Below are 18,189 nucleotides of genomic sequence, written 5' to 3'. Positions count from 1 at the left end.
AGAAATTGCATTAAAGTACAATTTCTTTTTATTTGGTGGTATTTCTAGCCAAGTTCTAAAGACTCAAAATCTCTGAGTAAAAAGTGAAAAGTTATATCAAGAGCTTCATTTATCAAGAGCCCACAGAGAGACTTCCCTGGCAGTCCAGTGGTTAGGACTCTGCACTTTCACTGCCGAGGGCCTGGGTTCAATCCCTGGTCGGGGAACTAAGATCCCTGCAAGCCGCATGGCGTGGCCAAAATAAAAAAGAAAAATAGAGCCTACATATCACATATCAAGAGCCCAAAGGAAGAACAGCAAGAAAAGTTTAGGATAATAGTTCTCAATGTTTGGTATGCATTAAGATCACCTATGGAGCTTTTCAGCATGTTCTGGAGATTGTCTGATTCAGAGGGCCTAAGGTGGGGTGGGGCTTGGACACCACTATTTTTAAACTATGTTTCTGATATGCATCAAATGTCATTTACTGTTCTAGGATATTTTAAAAAATGAGTACATGTAGATTGTCTTTATAAAAGCACATTTCAACTACTCATTTGCACAACTGCTGTAGAAATGAAACATACAGAAAAGTGACACACTATTGTTGCAAGAGAACTGACAGAACCTTTTCTTTTGAAAAAAATAAAACCATTTTCTAAGATCTGTCTATCAAAATCATTCTATGAAATTAAACATAAAACAAATACCAGCAAAAAATCATTTATATATAATCTATGGTTTTTTAAAAAGCCTAAAATCTAACGATACAGAAAGAATAATCTAATACAAATACAAAACAAAATTAATTTAGAAAATAATTTCTCAATAAGATGTTCAGCATCCTAAAAAGACTTTAAAAAAACTTAGCAATACTTAATACTTAATACATAATTAAGAATAGAACTTTCCCAAAACACTGCATTGTAGCAAATATATTTAAAGATGAATTTAACTGATAATTGTGAGTGTTACAATGATAGCAAATACAACTAAAATATATGCATATTATGATAAAGAATAATACAGCATTATGAGAAGAATGACAAGACAAAGATACTCAGTCTTCAAGCTTTCTTTACATGTCATTCTGGAAGAGCGTCAAGCCATGTCAATTTAAAATAAAATTATTTTAGCTAAGAAGCAGATAATGTGATGAAGAAAAGACAATAAATCAACTTTAGTCACTCCAATCCAATAATCCTAAAAATAATAAATTTAAAGGCTAATTTATGTAAAGGCAAATGCTAATTATCATGTTAGAGGAAATTTGGTAAATACTACCCTTACAGAATTATGACATCACTATAGCAGTTTTTAAAAAGAAATTTTGTTCATTAGATGCTTGGATTAATGAAGATGTGAATTAAATATAGCCTCTCCATTTCAGCAGACTTCTTAAAAAGGCTGAGTCTTAATTTTCTTTAATTTCTTCACATTCCAATAAATTCCTATTGAATTTAAGCCAGAATAGATTAGTTGAACATTTTTATAACTTTATAAATTGTATTTAAACCCAGTATATTAAATTAATACATATGCATAATTAGATTTCTTAGATAAATTAAATACTAAATTTGATGTATGTTATACAAAGGCAATATTTCAAACTCTATTTAATTAAGTCAATCCTACTGGTGGCAATTTATTGTAAAAATGCTGCATGTGCTGTAAAATGGTGATGATCTGTACAGTTTAGAAGAATTTAGTTTTATTAAGTCTTCTACTTGGTTCCTATGACTAGGAACCCCAGAGAAAATACAACTAAAGAAATCAATACCAATAGAAAATACATTAATTTTGTTACAGGTGTAGTTTAAAAGCAGAAAACAAATGATGCACAGCAGAAATAAGAAATGTCACCATGGTGTTTGATCAGCAGTATAGGAACTGACTTTGAGGAACTGATAATTTACTGTCCAAAGATTAGGCAGTGAAATAAATCAATATGTGGGAAAAATGGGAGGGGGAAGAGTGGTAGTAAATATCAGAATAAATCTGAATTTTCTCAGTTCATTTGGAAGGAAAAGGACTACTGTGAAACTACAACCACCATGAACTGTTGTGGTTTAATCTATAAAAATTTAAAACTCGAAACTTTCAGAAAACTCAAGTATAAAATATTTAATAAACTGGCTTTCTGATAACTCAAATGTTCACTTATAATTGAAGTTAATTTCTTAACTATTTATGAATATAATGTATCAAGTTCAGAAGACAAGAGTTTTATACTATGCATTGTTTCTATTTAGAAAATTCTTTTTAGGATTTTATATTTTAAAAAGTGCATAAGAATATAAGAGAGGCTTATCAAAAATTTTCAAAACTCAGTATATTTTCCTCATCTCCAGTAATCTAGAAACCTATTAAAACAATCTGCATCAAATCTGAAACTGTCTTTAATAAGATAAAAACACCAAATATCTATTTAAAATTCATTTTGAAAATGTAGTCTCAGATAATTCAAATCAAAAGTACTGACCATTGGTTTTATCCAGAATACTGAGTTCTAAATGAACAAAATTTATATATAGTTTTCTAGTTTTTAGAAGCACTTTTTGTTTCATTAGAAAAGTTATTACCTCCAATGGACTATATTAATAGAGAAATAGCACAATTCTTACTCAGTACCTAAATTTTCTTAGGCAGAGATACAAATTTTTTTCCCCCATAGTTTATGTACTGGTCTACGGGGCTTAGTAACAGCACCACTCTTGGGCTGATACTATTACGGATTTTGTTTAAATTTTGAGGGGAAGAAAATAAACACATCCCATAGGTCATAAGTGAATCATAAACTGATAGATTCCGCTTCAGTATATGAAAGGCAATTCTAAAATGAAAATAAATATGGAATTAAGGCAGCTCTAAAAGATAGTAAAACTTATCCACCCCAAATAGTGCTACTGTAGTATAATTCATTCCTTTAAAAGCTGTGTGTATAATGTAGACATAAAAGCCAAATATCAAAATAAGCATTGCACAATTATGATGCAGCATCAGGTGCTTTTACTTCAGTGAATGAAAAATAATGGCCACAACTCAAATGAAGGGTTAATTTAATATGAATATATGCACCTTACCAGAGATGTTTATGTTTACTACCAGAGACGATTTAGCAATTCCATATTCCTCACAAAGTCAGTATAATTGTTGTAAAAAAATCAATTGTGGTTCTGAATACCCGTTCACAGTTGACCTCAACAATGTATCTGATGTAGGAGACTGATTATCTGTGACAGGCAGAAGCATGTGGTGGTCCTCAGTCCCAAGTGGAAGAGTTAGTGGTAAAGTCATATCAGAAGGCTTCACATCCAAAGTTTCTGATAAAGGACTTTTTTGTATGGAATCTTGTTCACTCAAGGGATGATCCTCTATACTGGAATCTAGAATTTTATCTGTACCTGAAATGGAAGGGAAAAAAATTCACCATCTTTAAAAACAAAACAAAAACCATGAGGAAGACTCAATCTATTTACCACCCCCAGAACTTGCATTCCAGCCCCACACCTTTAGTCACAGTTTCTTTTTTGCTGATTTGCCCTTCACATTATCTATACAAATCCATTATGGGCCTCAAGATTAGGTTTAAGCACCATTATAAAAATGGACTTAATTGTGCTGGACCAGGGTAAGCTGTTTCCTATCACTTTATCACTCATTTGTCAGTTTTTCATATACCACCTTGTGACATCTGTCTATCTTACTGGTATGTAACATTCTACTTAGGTGTGCCTTGAATGCTCAACAGACTATAAATTCCTTCAAAGTAAATGTCTAATTACACTTCTCTAATTCCTTCAAAGTACCTTATAATGCTACACACATAATAAGTACCCAGTTTGTTCACTGAATGTATTAATGAGTAGTTCATATTATTCTGTGAGTTCAAGTTCAGAGGTATGGCACTTTCATTTATTTTCAGAAGGAAGAAATTCTGTGTTACTCAAGGGAGTAATTACCCCACTGACTAAAGATACATTTTTCCCTTCAAATTTTCCACTAGCTTTACCACGCTCTTCTCACTTCAAAGTACTGACATGATTTCAATCTCACCAACCTTGTTAGACAAAATTTCATATTTGCTTTTTTAAAGTTATGATTGTTTTTGCCAGACTATTCTTCAGTTCAGCCAGCCAAGAATACAACTTGCGCTCTCTTGTTGCGATGACTCTCTTCACAATATCCTCTCTGCCTGGGATGAACATTCCCTTTCCCATCTCCACCCTTTGAACTCTTCTCCACCTTTCAGTTTACCTAGAATTAAGCCTTTCCAATACTCACCTCAGAAGGACTTAATCTCTTCTTCAGTATTCTTGCATCTCTATTATAGCCTGTATTTTGTGTTGTAATCAGTTATTTATTTAGATTTCTGGTCTCCCACACCAGATTGTAAGCTCTCTGAGGACTAGGACTACGCCTTGTTCAACTTCATATACCCTGCATAGTTATGTGTACTTTAGAGGTATTTAATAAATGCCTGTTGAATTAATGACTCACTGAAGTTTTCAGACATTACTACCTCAATCTTTATGATGTTTATATTTACTATCAAAGACTTACTATCATCTCTACACAGTGAAGAAGACTAGTGTTTTGTTTCTAATCATGACAGGAGGGTAAGCACAGTGAAACTTTCTCAAGGATTCATTTTAAATAACAGACTAAAAATTTTGTAGTCTGGCTTTCCATTTCATGCATCATAACAATTTGGGGCTACCCGTTTCCCTATTTCCTCTTATACATTTTTGGACTAGCGTTCATGATGCTCCTTTCTTCGCATAACTACAGTAAACCCCAGTTAACCTAGATTCTAGTATGGGAAAGAGTGATATATAGTTGTTTATGTACTCTCTCATTCTTGCAATTGTTCATATATCAGGTTTTTATTTATTTATTTATTAACATCTTTATTGGAGTTTAATTGCTTTACATTCATATATCAGGTTTTTAAAGGAGGAAGTATTTCAAGCAATGTTTATTACAAGGTCAATATGGAAAGAAATTCAGAGTGAACTCATCTGAACATTATAAAGCTACCTTCCTCATTATGTGTGCACCTAGTTTTTAAAAATATATATCTAATTTAAACTGTTACAATGTGTATCTCAACATTTTAAGGAATAGTACAAATATGAGAGCACCAAATTTTTAAAAAACAGAAGCATTTACCAGAATGGACTTTTGTTTTGTGCTTCTTTAAATTTTTAATATCTGTGTAAGAATTTCCACATAATTCGCAGATAAATGGTCTTTCTCCTGAAAAACAAGTTAAAAAATTAAAATCTCAGTATTTCAGAAGCTGCTAAGGCAAAAATATCAATGTTCACAAACACAATGCAAACATTATATTGTTTAAATTTAGTTTCAAATTACCATTTTAATCTCTTGGCTCTAATATAGTGAAATGAAAACTTCTATACACATAGGCACTCCTTTCCTTTATAATACAAAGCGTCCCTATTTCAAGGAAAAATCGAGCATTTTCACTAACAGAACCTTCAAACTAAAAAAAAGTTACTTTTTTATTTCTATCAGACATTTAGTGAGTGCCAATTATATGCCAGACTCTGGCTAAGAGATGTAGCTGGGGGAAAAATGCGTAATTATGGTTTCTGCTCTCAGGTAGCTTATAAATTAGAAAATCCTTTAAAAATACTCACAGAATAAAAATACTACAAAATTATAATTCTTCTGAAATAAGAACTGTTCATTGCTTTATAATGCAAAGTAAGGAACATGAGGATACAGAAGTTGCCAATAAACTTATTAACTGTTTACTAGGTGCTCACACTATACTAGATAGGAATTACAAGAAATAACTTTTAGAAAGAAAAAGAACAGTACATTTTCAAAGTGGTGTTCTCCTTTGTTTTAAAAATTTTTGTGTATATCATATTTTCTTCATACTACTTATATACTACCTTTTACAATAACCATGTCAATATTAAAATATATTCCTAAAACGTGCATACTGAACATTGTTTAATAAGAAAATCTGATATTATCTTGGTATTATCTATTCCTTTTCATTTTTTGGTATTATCTGTGTAATTTTATCCAAATCATTTAAAAACCATTGATTATCTGGCACACTTCTTAGAAAATCTACACAATTCTTGACCAAATTTAATCCATAATCCAAACAACTAAAAAACCAAAAATAAACAAATAAAAAGTTGATATTCATACATTAAAATATAGCTACAGTTAGAGTATGATTAGATACCATATAGTCCATAATGGTTTAAAGTCAAGGTTTACATAAAAAGAAATTAGAGAGAACAAAAAATAATACGTTCTCCCTAAACACAGACCTGTATGGGATCGAAAGTGTTTGTTGAGCTCTCCTGAGGAAATAAAACTTTTCCCACAAATACCACATATGTATGGTTTTTCACCTAGATGGAAAATAAAAGATAGCGAAGTGGTGTACTATACCAATATAATATTTATCAATTACAATAATCTAAAGTAAGCTGTTCTAAAATATTATTTAAATTAAAACCTCTTTGTATTGTATTTTAGAGGTATTTTCAGTGTGATCCAACTTAAATGAACATTAGTAATTACTTTACACTGTTCATGTAACCTGATGCTTTTCATATAATAAAACTTTCTCCAAATATCCTTCTAGTAGACTAGAGGTGGGCAAGAAGTCTGATTTTTATATAATTAAAAACATGAAAATTCATCAATCCATATTTCAATTTTTGCTGTCTATAAGATTATTAAAGGGGAATAAAATCATTTAGGAAAGATCTATTAAAAAATTACCCTACAAAAAAATGAAAATTTTTGAACAACAGGTTTTGCTTCAAAATTGATACTTTGGGTTTGAAGTATCTATTTAATTTGCAAATCTTACAATGTCTGTGTAGAAAAAGTCCTAAGAAGTTATTAAATCAACGTTCTACCCAAACTCACCCCAACCCCTTAACTTTACAGTTTTATCCAAGGGAAATGAAGCTTCAAGACCCTAAAGAGTTCTTCTAAGGTCATAAAAAATGTCTTATTAACTCAAGTTTATATATTTTCAAAATTATCTGATTTTAATGTATATAAGTTACATGATAAAAAAATTTCACCCACTGTGTATTATTCTAGAAAATAAGTCTGCTTTTATATCTAATATTTATGTGAAAATCAGAAACACAAAAAGCTTCAAGAAGCACAGACACAACAGATATATAACTACAAAGCCTGTAACCTACTTTTTGTAAAGGCTCAATTTCCCTTTTTCTTTTATTTACAACTTTCCTTATTTTAAGCCATCTCTGTGTCAAATTCTTACCGGTATGTTTTCGAGAATGAGTAATAAGAGAACTAGAGACAGCAAATGCCTTCCCACAGGTGTCACACACATAAGGCTTTTCTCCCGTATGCCTTCGAACATGATAGGTCAATGTGCTGGCTTGGGCAAATCGCTGTCCGCACCTATCACATACATATGGCTTCTCTCCACTATGCTTCCTATTAGTAAATAAATATAAAGATACATGTTGGCAAGTAAAACAATCTGAGGATCACGCCACACAGCAAACATTTTTCATACAATTCTTCATGCAGTATCTTATTTCATCTTAACAGATCAACAAAACAGTATGTGTTTAAAATCAAGTTTTCAATGTATACTGTCAAGAATAAATGTTTTGGTTTTCAAAACATTAGTGCTGAGATTAGTTCAAAGTTTTGCCATCAGCCTTATGTGGTAGTCAAATGTGCCCATAATACTGCAGGCAATTATTTTTGTCTGTCCATTCACTCACTCTTCAAAACTCTTTCCTCAAACCTTCAGCACCTCCTCACCTATCCTCACTCTCAGCTGATGTCCTTGCTTCCTGTTTCACTGAGAAAAATTTAAGCAATCAGAAGTAAATTTCTACCACACAAATCTCCACCTATAGGCATCTGTATCTATAGAGTTTGCTTTTCTTAACTCTAATATGAGAATGACAGTTCTTCTGAATCCAACTACTCCAGTTTATATACTTAAGATACTATCCTCCTTGCCTACTCAATGATCACTCTTGCAGTTTCCTCCATCCTATATCATCTAGTTTCACCACCCCTTTGGATCGTAGCATACAAATATACTGATACATCTCCCATCTTAAAAAAAAAAAAAAAGACGCCTGACCTTACTTGCTCCTCTATTTTCTGTTCCCCTTTAGTAAAATCTTGAGTCTCCAATGGTTCTACTTTCATTTCTTCTCTACTAGCCTCTGCTAACACTGCTTTTGTCAAAACCACTGCTAACCTCTCACTTTGCCAAATCCAATAGTCAATTCTCACTCTTAATCTCCCTATCATCAGAATTTGACACAATGATTACTCCCTCTGAAATCATTTCCTCCACCTGGATTCCAAGACAGCCCAATCTTCTGGTTTGCCCCTATATTGGTTGTTCCTTCCTAGTCACTTATAATGACTTGCCCGTCTCCCAGAACTCTTAGTTAGTGTGCCTTATGACTCCATCCTTTGATCTTTTTTATCCATCTTCATTCTCTTGGTGACCTCATCTAATGTTATGACTTTAAATACTATCTACTCAAACCAGTCCCCTGATTTCCAGACTTAGATAACCAACTATCTAATGCACGTTTCCATTCAGATGTCTAATAGTCATCTCAAATTTAACATGATCAGAACTCTACTCCTAAACTCCTGTACTCCTACATAAACTGCTTTATCCACAAATCTCCACTTCAGTTAATGGTAATTCTATCTTTTCAGATGCTCAGGCTCAAAACTTGAGAATCATTTTTAATTCTACTCTTCTTTTTTTCTTTCATACCCCACATCCAATGTGCAGCAAATTCTGTTTGTTGTACCTTTAAAATACGTCCAGAATCTGACTACCACTTACCTCTTCCACTGCTATCTCTCTGACCTGAACCACTGTCACTCTCACTTGGGTTTTATCTATAGCTTCCTAACTGGTAACTTTGCTTCCACTCTTGCAACCCTACAATCTTTTGCTTAACATAGCATCCATAGTGATCCTCTTACAATGCAAGCAAGATTACATCACTTACTTCTCATTCTCAAGAGTAAAAGCTTCATAATGACCTACAAAACCTTCACCATCTGGACACCCTAACACCATTCTGATCTTATTTCCCTCCCTCACTTATTCCTCTCCAGGCACCATGGCTCCCTTGCGGTTCCTTCACTGTGCTGAGAATACTGTGTGGTGGTACCACAATTAGAACTCTACTGTCCTGAATTCTCATACAATAGTCTATTTAACGCTATAGTGAATGACAGACTCAAAGATCAAACATCTGTTTTTTTGTTTTTATTTTTACCTTGCATGAATCTTGAGATTGCTAGAAGTTGCAAATTGTAAATTGCATACATCACATTTATAGGGTTTTTCCTCACCATGATGCATGCGACTATGGAAGACTAGCTGGCATTTCTGAGCAAATCCTTTATCACACAATTCACATTTGTATGGCTTCTCACCTAAAAGTAAATAAAATTTATATTTAGAAGGAAATATTGTTTTAGTTGCTTAAGCCATACAAGCTTTCAAAAGAGTTCATCAACAGTAGTTTCAGTATTCAGAAAATATTAACTCTAGAAGTAAAAAAGCAAATAGGATATTTTTCCAGATTGATTACTGAAACCACCAGTAGAGTTAAAAGAAATTAGTGTTTCTTAGTGCATAACAGTGAAAAGTGATCAATGAGAGAAATACATAATGCATCTTAAAAAGCACAAATCTAAGTGTACCAATAAAGGTAAATACAGAGGCTGAGGAAGGAATGTATATATAATTTATGTTCAGAAGTTCGACAAAGAAGCAGGTGGTGAGATGTGTTGGTAAAATCTGAGAATCAGCCTGAGTTGTAATTACTTCTTATCAGTTTTAATATATTGTCTGTTAAATATTTAGCAAGGTAGAACTAAATTTATGCTTATTTTGTGAGGGAAAATGGTTTAAAGAATTCACACACTGGGACTTCAGAGTATCAGTTACAACAAAACAAATAGCCATTAAATACTTGGTCACAATTACAAAGACATTTTCAAGTCTAACATGCTCAATACTTTTATGAATACAAGTACATACCAAATTTTGGTCACAGTCAACAATGTATGTTAATATGTTTATAAAAATATTATTTCAGTCACAATATAAAAACAATTATACTTTCCACGAACCACTCTTACCTGTATGAGTTCTTACATGCGTTTTCAGCTGGTTACATTGGGTAAATGCCTTTCCACACAAGTGGCAGACATAAGGTTTGACTCCTTTATGTATTCTCATGTGCCTTCGCAAGCTGCTGGCTTCTGAAAACACTTTCCCACACGTGTTACACATTGGTTTGGCCTTGGAATACCTCTGATCCAGCTCTTCCCCGGAGCTCTCCAGCTCGTAAGAGTTCTTGACACTGGCTATATTAGACATAGAGTGTTCTTTCAGAGCACAGTTTGGCTGTGATTTTCCACGTTTCCGTTTCACTGTAACAGTTTGCACAATATCTTGTGCTGGAAAAGTATTTTCCACAACTGATGTCAACTCAAGTTCTGAATTATTTCTTTGTGCAACTTGTTCTATTACAGGCGTGGACAATTTATTTGCATCTAGATATACTTCAACAGATGCATTCTCTAAAATGTCACTGGGATATTGCACTGTTTTATTCTGCCCTGTTTTCTGGGAGTTGAAGGCCTTCTTCTTCTTTTTAGTTTGAGATGACTTCTTTGCTAAAGCCCCTTGTTTAGGATTTGCCTGAACTAAATCTGTAGACCCTTCTGATTTCTCCCGACTGTTATAATCTCGTAGAGTAAGGAGACAAGTCTGTTGATTCAATTCAATGTTTCCGGTAATACTAGATATCTCTGTAGAAGAGGGATTAGCAATAAAAGCAAAATCTTCCATCTTTATTTTACATTTAGTGACCACCTCTTCCACTTTGAGATAGTCAGCAGCCTGATGGATTTCTTTAACATTCCAACTGTAAGGAAACAAGGCTAAATGACAATGTTCTGATCAAAGAAAACACGTTTTGAAACAGAGCTACACAAGTATTTCTGTCTTTTAAAGACCTAATGAAGTAGAATGATACAAAAGGCCTAAGAGAACAAATTTATAAAAAATTTATTCACTCAGAATGTTTAGGCAAAAATCTCCAGTTTTACAGAACTTGAAAAGATGAAAAGTAATGGATTATTCATATGTACAACCATGGAAAAACAAAATGTTAAAATTTCTACGTGTTAAGAAAACAGTTGGAACACAAAAGTGGCTGTTAGCAACTTACTGCCTCCTCCCATTTCTCCTGAGGCCTCTTCAGATACTAAGCAACTTTTCTGGACTGGCAACAAGAAGAGTCTAAAGAAATTATTATCTTCCTCTGCTCCCCTGTGAGGGACTTCAGCTGCACTTCTCAGACTTTCCTGTGCATGTGAATCACCCAGGGATTTGTTAAATGTAGACTGATTCAGTAGGTCTGCTTTGGGGCCTGAGCATCTGCATTTCTAACATATGCCCTGGTGATGCCAATGCTGATGGTCCATGGATCAAACTTGGAAGAACAAGGTTTTAGAATGCACTAAGCTTTCTCTAGCAACCTTCCCAGCTTTTTTGTGTGTGATCCCCAACCCAAATTAGCTGGAGAGTTTGTCATATTAGAGTTATGTAGAAAAGATTAATGTTCAACATTCCAATCAATATTTACTGAGCATTTCACTTTATAAAATGCTTAATCTGCCGACTCAGGAGCCCGCAGTGTGGGGTGGGGTAGGGTGGGCAGCTGCCCATTAGACCAGCAGAGCAGGACTGCAGGGGTGCGGCCCTCCCTCCCATGCCCTTCTGTTCAGATACCCAAGGGGCCCATGTGCACCCCTGGGATCACATGGCCGAACACAGGACCCCAGAGGTTTCCAGAGTCTTTGCCTACCAGGGAGGCTGGGGCGGCCCTGCCGGCCCATCCCTGAGCAGAGCATCCCCAGGTGGGGCAGAGCTGCATATGGCTGGGCTAGACAGGGAGGCCTGGGGCAGTGGGCTCTGGAAGGGGCTGCTGGTAGCAGACAGGGTGTTGCCTCCTGCCTGCAGGTGGGGAGCACCTTGACTGAGTGGGTGGCGAAGGGTTGGGCACCAGGCCCAGACCCCCAGCTCCTTTGGTTATAGGCTGACATCACAGTAGTGGCTCATGGAAAGCGGTTAGCTGGGAGGTCTGAGGCCTGGCTCACAGAGTCAGGGAGGAGCTGGGAGAAGCGGACAGTACCGTGAAGGCAGATAAGGGGCAGCAGCCTCAGGTTTCTGCCCCCGACTCCCCTGGTGTTTTCCAAGCCAAAGCCTGCAGCTTACTTTTTAAAAAAGTTTTTTAAAAAGAAAAGAAAAACAATTTATAAAAGCAAAAAATTAAAAATCTCCTTATTGTTAAGTCTTTTAATATGTATTGTTATATGTACTGAATAAAATGTGAAAAGAAAAAAAAAGAAAAGCAAAAGCAAAAAAAAAAAAAAAATTTACTGAGCATTTACCATGTGTGGTACTGAGAGCGATATTAAGAAATACCAAAGAGTCTCTGCCCTCCAGAAGTTTACAATGTAGTGAAAGGCTGGCTGTTCAATTACGCTAGCAATGGCTCTGGATTACTAGCTGAATTAATTAGAATAAATCAGCATCTTTGGGTGCTTCAATTTTCTTAGCTGTAAAGTCAGAGAGCTGAGTTGGTATTAACACTAAAAAATATGCCCTTTTAATTATCTGATGATGGATACATACATAAACATACACATACATACATACACACACACACACCCTCAAGTAACCTTCCTACTTGTCATCTTCCCCAGATATAATTTAATTCCTCAGAAAAATTAAGTAGATTTATAGGCTAGTTTGGAAACCTAATCACCACTTTTAGTGAACATTTTATTCTCTGGGAAAATCCATGCCAAGTTCCTAAACATGCTACAAATAAACTTTTGGAAAATAATCTGTTTGTAAACTGACTCCCTTAGCTAAGAAAACAATACTTAAAATAGTCTTTTCTTATGGCCTTTGGCTATAATTCTGGAGCAAATAACGAACGATCTTTGTAATCAAGTTAACTCCCTGTCTGCAAAGATATAGCATGAATGCCCCAAACATAAATACAATCTTATTCATCTTCCATACAAAATGCTTTTTGCATGTATACAGCACTGTCACTCTCTAAAAACATTACGTTTCTTAAGCATTTTTATTGATTCTGCTACACAGTCTATTATTAAAATACAATAAATGAGAGTCCCTATTAGAATGAAAACCAAATTTACTCCATCACTTATTATACTTAGGTCTCAAATTATAATTGTGCTTAGTGCTTCATAAAATGAATCACCAACAAGGTGGGATAGCCTTTAAGACCAATACAAACTAGTACTGAGTCGCACACTAACTGTTCAGTACTGAAACAGTAATTCATACAAATTATTTATTTATTTCACAGATAGCCTATAATCTGTTACAATTAAGAGAATCAGCATTTGTTTATGTCAATAACTGATCTGCTTTTGTTTATAAGCATGAAGTTAAAGTGCCTGCAAACTTGCTTTCACTTTTTGAATAGTCACTGAAAGTCATTTAATTACATATTGCCAGGTATATGGCTAACTGCTTTATATGAGTAATTATAATCCCCATTTTACATACAAATGAAGGATCAGAGGCCCAAAGAAGTTAAGTAACTTGCCCAAGATCACAGAGTGTTAGAACTAAGATTTGACCAAGGTAATCTAGCTCCTGAGTCCACTTAATTCTTTATTATTCTGTTTTCTTAATCACTAAGTTGTACAGACTTTCTAGTTTTGGTATATGTCTTCTCTTGCATTTGTGTCTGGCTCAAACAATTGGCTCCCCAGCTCCCCAGGAAAGATATGTATCAAAAAAAGACTGAGCCAGGGACTTCCCTGGCAGTCCAGTGGTTAAGACTTCACCTTCTAATGCAGGGTGTGCGGGTTCAATTCCTGGTTGGGGAGCTAAAAGATCCCACGTGCCTCGGGGCCAAAAAACCAAAACATAAAACAGAAGCAATGCTGTAACAAATTCAATAAAGACATTAAAAATGGTCCACATCAAAAAAAAAAAAAAAAAAGATTGAGCCAAACATCTGGCTCTTCTTCACACTGGTTTTTTGCATGAAGGCTCAAAGTAAGGCACTCTTCATTGTGTTCCCATCAGTTCAAGATTTTTGGCAAAGTTATTTGAGAAAAGGAAACCACTAAATTGAAGATCAACCAAAATTCACTGGTTTTGTGATTATTTTATATTATGTATTCTAAATTTTTAGATCAGAGGCACTGGTATAGCCAAATATTCAGTAAATTTAAATAACATCATATGACATTTATCTATGACACTGCTTTGTTCCTTTAATCAACTCACACAGAACTGACTCAAAAATTTCATTACATCAAAATTTAAAAGCAATTCCAAAGAGCATGAATGTTTCCTTTTCAATAGGATTAAGGAACATCCTAATTCCAGCTTTTCAAGAAGTATATTTCCACGATAAGCTGCAGTGTAAAGAGAGGGAAGAACTTTGCTTAATGTGTATATGCATATATCTATAGAGATCATCTGGAAAACAATGAAAGAATATTTACCAAAGTGTTAAGAGTGGTTATCAGTGGGTGGCAGAATTTCAGGTGTTTCCTTTTTTGTTTTTTCCCTAATTTTTCTCCAATAAATGCGGAATTAATGGGCTTGGAGAGTAGGATAGAGAAGAGGAAATAAAGGAAGGAAAGTAATGTTCATTGGGAGGTAGTAAATCCTAATCTTCACAGTAACAACCAATGTAATTATTATCATCTCATTTTTACAAATGGAGAAACTGAGGCCCAGAGAGGCTATATCTTGCTCAGAGACATGGTGACTTGACAGGAAAGATCTAATTCTAAAGCTCATAATCTTTCTATGTCAGATGATGATCTATTCATGTTTACACTTTCATAAAAGACGGAGAAAAGAAGACAGGAGTAAGTTGATTGGTTTCTCTTTCCTTTTATCCCCACCACCTTTTGCCCAACAATGAGTAAACGTATTACTATTAATCTAATTATACAGTTCACCACATATGAAAGACACAAAATGCCTGCATTATCAGATTCCTCAGAAACTACTTCTTGTCAGTGCAGTGACAGCATTAAGCATCTCACAGAAGCATCCTAGCATCTTAGACCAGACTTAAGCATTAGCACTGATAGCTCTACCAGGCAACAGGAGTCATGGCCATTAACACGCCAATGAAGATATTTTCCCGAATCAAGATCAGGAAGAGGTCCTGCAGGTTGCTATTTATAGCTGGAAATGGGAGCACTATTAAATGCACACAGAGATTCTTCCTTCTTTCTCCATCTATGCCTCCCCACCCCAAACACCTTAAGAGGTAGGGGATAGAGAGTGATAGAGAAGACCAGAGGAACATAAAGACCAAAAAGCAAGGGGAAATTGGAATTCAATTAAAATTCATCATATTTTGATCTTTAACTTTACATAACTGAAATCACAGGCTTTGTTTCAGTAGATAAATCAAATGTGTCAAAAACCATGCTTTAATCGTATTAACATCTGTACTTTTTGTGCTTATGAAATGTGGTCTGTTTATCTCAAATCAGAGACACTGACTTCTTTATTAAAAACAACACTGTGCACATCAATATTTGAAGACTCAGAGTTCAGGGACTAAATGGAAAAAAACTAATCTGCTTTAGCTCTAAAGACTATTGAGCAGCTTTTGTAAGTGGAAATAAAATGTGTACCTTACCTGTCAAGATTTAGAGTTCCTGTGTATATAAATTCCAACAGTTTCTGAAATCCATCAGCCTTCACCTGACTCTGATCAAGAAAGACATTGTTCTCTGAAGTGCTTCTGTAGATCGCACCAAAATACTCACTAAACGAGGCAAGCACATTCCTATGAGCTTTAAACTGGAATTCCCCAATTACTATGGTGCAGTCACAAAGAAAACCTGCTTCCCGTTGTTTGTTCAGTCTCTCTAAAAGGTGCTCACAGTGGTGCGAATACTGCATTTTGATATCAGAATCGAATTTTACCCTTGTTCTAAAAAACAAAAAGAAATAGTAAATCAGTAACCCTAAATTTTCATCAAACTTTTCACCCAAGCAATTGGTGAGTGAAGAGACACAGAACATGAACTAGAACAAAGTCTGTTCTCATTTTACATCCCCAGAAAATTCTTATCAAACAGATATGGATAAAACTGCCGAAGGGATAAATACCTTTCTAGTTTTTATTTCAGCTTGGTAAACTAACACAATCCTTTGGACTCGTCAATAAATGGCGATGTGCGAAAACATTTTCCACAAAGTGGAAAAAAAAAAGCACCGCAAAATTTCACGCTTTTGCATCAGTTGAACCTTCAGACTTTCAAGCTCAGTAGGCACACGTATATTACGAAAAAAAAATTAACAAACCACTAAGAAATGATTTCTTGGGACAAAGGGAGAAAGGACACGGTATGAGTTCTTTAAAACTGCTCTCAATCGCTTCTCGGCCTTTTGGCTAAGATCAAATGTAAAACTCTCAAATCACTGAAACCTGTTAGCTTCCTCGGAGCACAGTGGCTTCAAACGCAAGGTGGGCGCCCAGGGGGCGGAGAACGACCAGGGCCAAGAGTTGTCAAAGGTTAGGTCACTCGCCCCAGGAGGCCACACCCCTCCCTACCCCGCCTCCACTCGAGGTGGCATCGGAGAGTGACTGCGAAAGCCGGTCTCCCCTGGCTTCCGCCTCCCTGCCCTTCGCCGAGCTCCCACTCCCGCGAATTCCCACAGCAGAGGTTGTGGCCAAGGCCAACACCGGGGCTGCCTCGCCCAAGCTTTCCACAATAACACCTTCACTCCGACCTGAGCGCGAACTCCAAGGAGCCTGCCCTCCAATGTCCCAGGGTCTAGAGAGAGAGGGGACAGCAGGCTGAGGGCGAAGACAGAACTCACCTATAGCAATCCAAAGGGGAACACAGTTTCCTCACTCTCTCTCCGCCATCTTGGAAGGACGTCACCGCGCCACGCTCCACCTCTCCCTTCTTCCTCCACGGCGACGTCACATCCGGCTCCGGGCATTCCGTGTCAACCCCGTAGGCTCTAGGACATCGGAGGCCCGATGCCGGCCTGTGGGGAATAGTCTGGCGTACAGAGACACCGCTACCTAGCATGCCAGGAGCTAGGGAGAAACAGGGAGAGTCTTGGATACGAGATCTAAAGGCTCGCTCACAGCGCCACGCCTGTCTTCCTCATTCTGAGCATTCTGGTTGGAGGACAGTCGGCCTCTCGCGCTCGGCCCGCATTCAGGGCCGAGACTGAACCGCACTGAACCGCGCTGCACCGCGGGCCTCTTTCCAGGAGCCAAATAGCGCATTGCGTGCTGGGGCTTGTAGTTAGTTGCTCGTCTTCTCCCATCATCCTCCCCTTCCTTGAGGCTCCACGAGTCCGGGACAGCTGCTTTGTGTACTCGGGCTCTGGGCCATGGGAATTTTTGAGCTGAAACTGATCACCCCTTTTTAGTTTACGTACCCGAAAGCTCTTGGGAACCCACGAGTCTTGTTTGCATCAGCCAACTGCAGCCCAGTTTCCAGGATACCCTTACGTGGTGATTGAAGTCTGAGCTGTATGAAAGCGGAGCAAAGCAGTAGGGTACACTGGGCATGCGCATGGGGGAAAGGTGGGCTTTGTACCGGAAAGGGTTCTTCTGCGTCTGGACTAGAAAGTTTTTAATACAATTATTTACATCGTATTCAGATTTTGTACAGTGAGGGAAAGGGGTGCCAGTCATCTGCGTAATATAAAAAGACTCAGAAACGGTAAGATAAGTCGTGCTGATATGTTAGGGTGAATTCTTTCATACTACCCGCGGACAATATAATCTAAGAAAACCAAAACGTCAACATTTTTTCTTGTTAAAAGTTGTAGCACAGGGAGCTCAGCTCGGTGCTCTGTGATGACCTAGATAGGTGGGATTGGGGGGTGGGGTGGGAGGGAGGTCCAAGGGAGGGGGAGAATATATGTATATATCCTGATTCATGTAGCTGATTTCACTTCGTTGTACTGCAGAATCTAACAAAACATTGTAAAGCAACTATACTGCAATTAAAAAAAAAAAGTGTCAGGACCACAGGAAATTTACTCGTGATTTTATATTAAAGGACAGTCTCAACTTGAATTTATTCTTTTCTTCTCGAGATTTT

The 18,189-nt window shown here is 36.3% G+C and overlaps 1 protein-coding gene across 4 annotated transcripts; it reads right to left on the bottom strand.

Moving 5' to 3' along the window:
• Nucleotides 1-497: 497 nt before the first annotated feature.
• MYNN (myoneurin) lies at nt 498-17,908 on the bottom strand. Of its 4 annotated transcripts, XR_014262747.1 has the most exons (9): nt 16,943-17,906; nt 15,753-16,049; nt 10,162-10,952; nt 9,291-9,450; nt 7,274-7,452; nt 6,297-6,380; nt 5,152-5,238; nt 3,063-3,383; nt 498-1,430 (listed from the first exon to the last, which is right to left on the bottom strand). XR_014262747.1 is itself a non-coding variant. In XM_082458968.1 (8 exons), the coding sequence occupies exons 1-8, from the start codon at nt 17,158-17,160 to the stop codon at nt 3,121-3,123; spliced, it is 2,073 nt and encodes a 690-aa protein (XP_082315094.1). In that variant the 5' UTR covers nt 17,161-17,908; the 3' UTR covers nt 498-3,120. The 4 variants fall into 4 exon arrangements, 3 of the variants coding, with proteins under 3 accessions (XP_082315094.1, XP_082315093.1, XP_082315095.1); XM_082458968.1 differs by having other exon boundaries at nt 498-3,377; nt 16,943-17,908; XM_082458967.1 differs by having other exon boundaries at nt 498-3,383; nt 16,943-17,905.
• Between the last annotated feature and the right edge of the window lie 281 nt (nt 17,909-18,189).

Source organism: Balaenoptera physalus (assembly GCF_965194825.1).
Source record: "Balaenoptera physalus genome assembly, chromosome: 4".
Classification (NCBI taxonomy): domain Eukaryota; kingdom Metazoa; phylum Chordata; class Mammalia; order Artiodactyla; family Balaenopteridae; genus Balaenoptera; species Balaenoptera physalus.
Note: the sequence above shows the minus strand (reverse complement) of the source record. Positions and strands in the feature narration are given on the sequence as shown.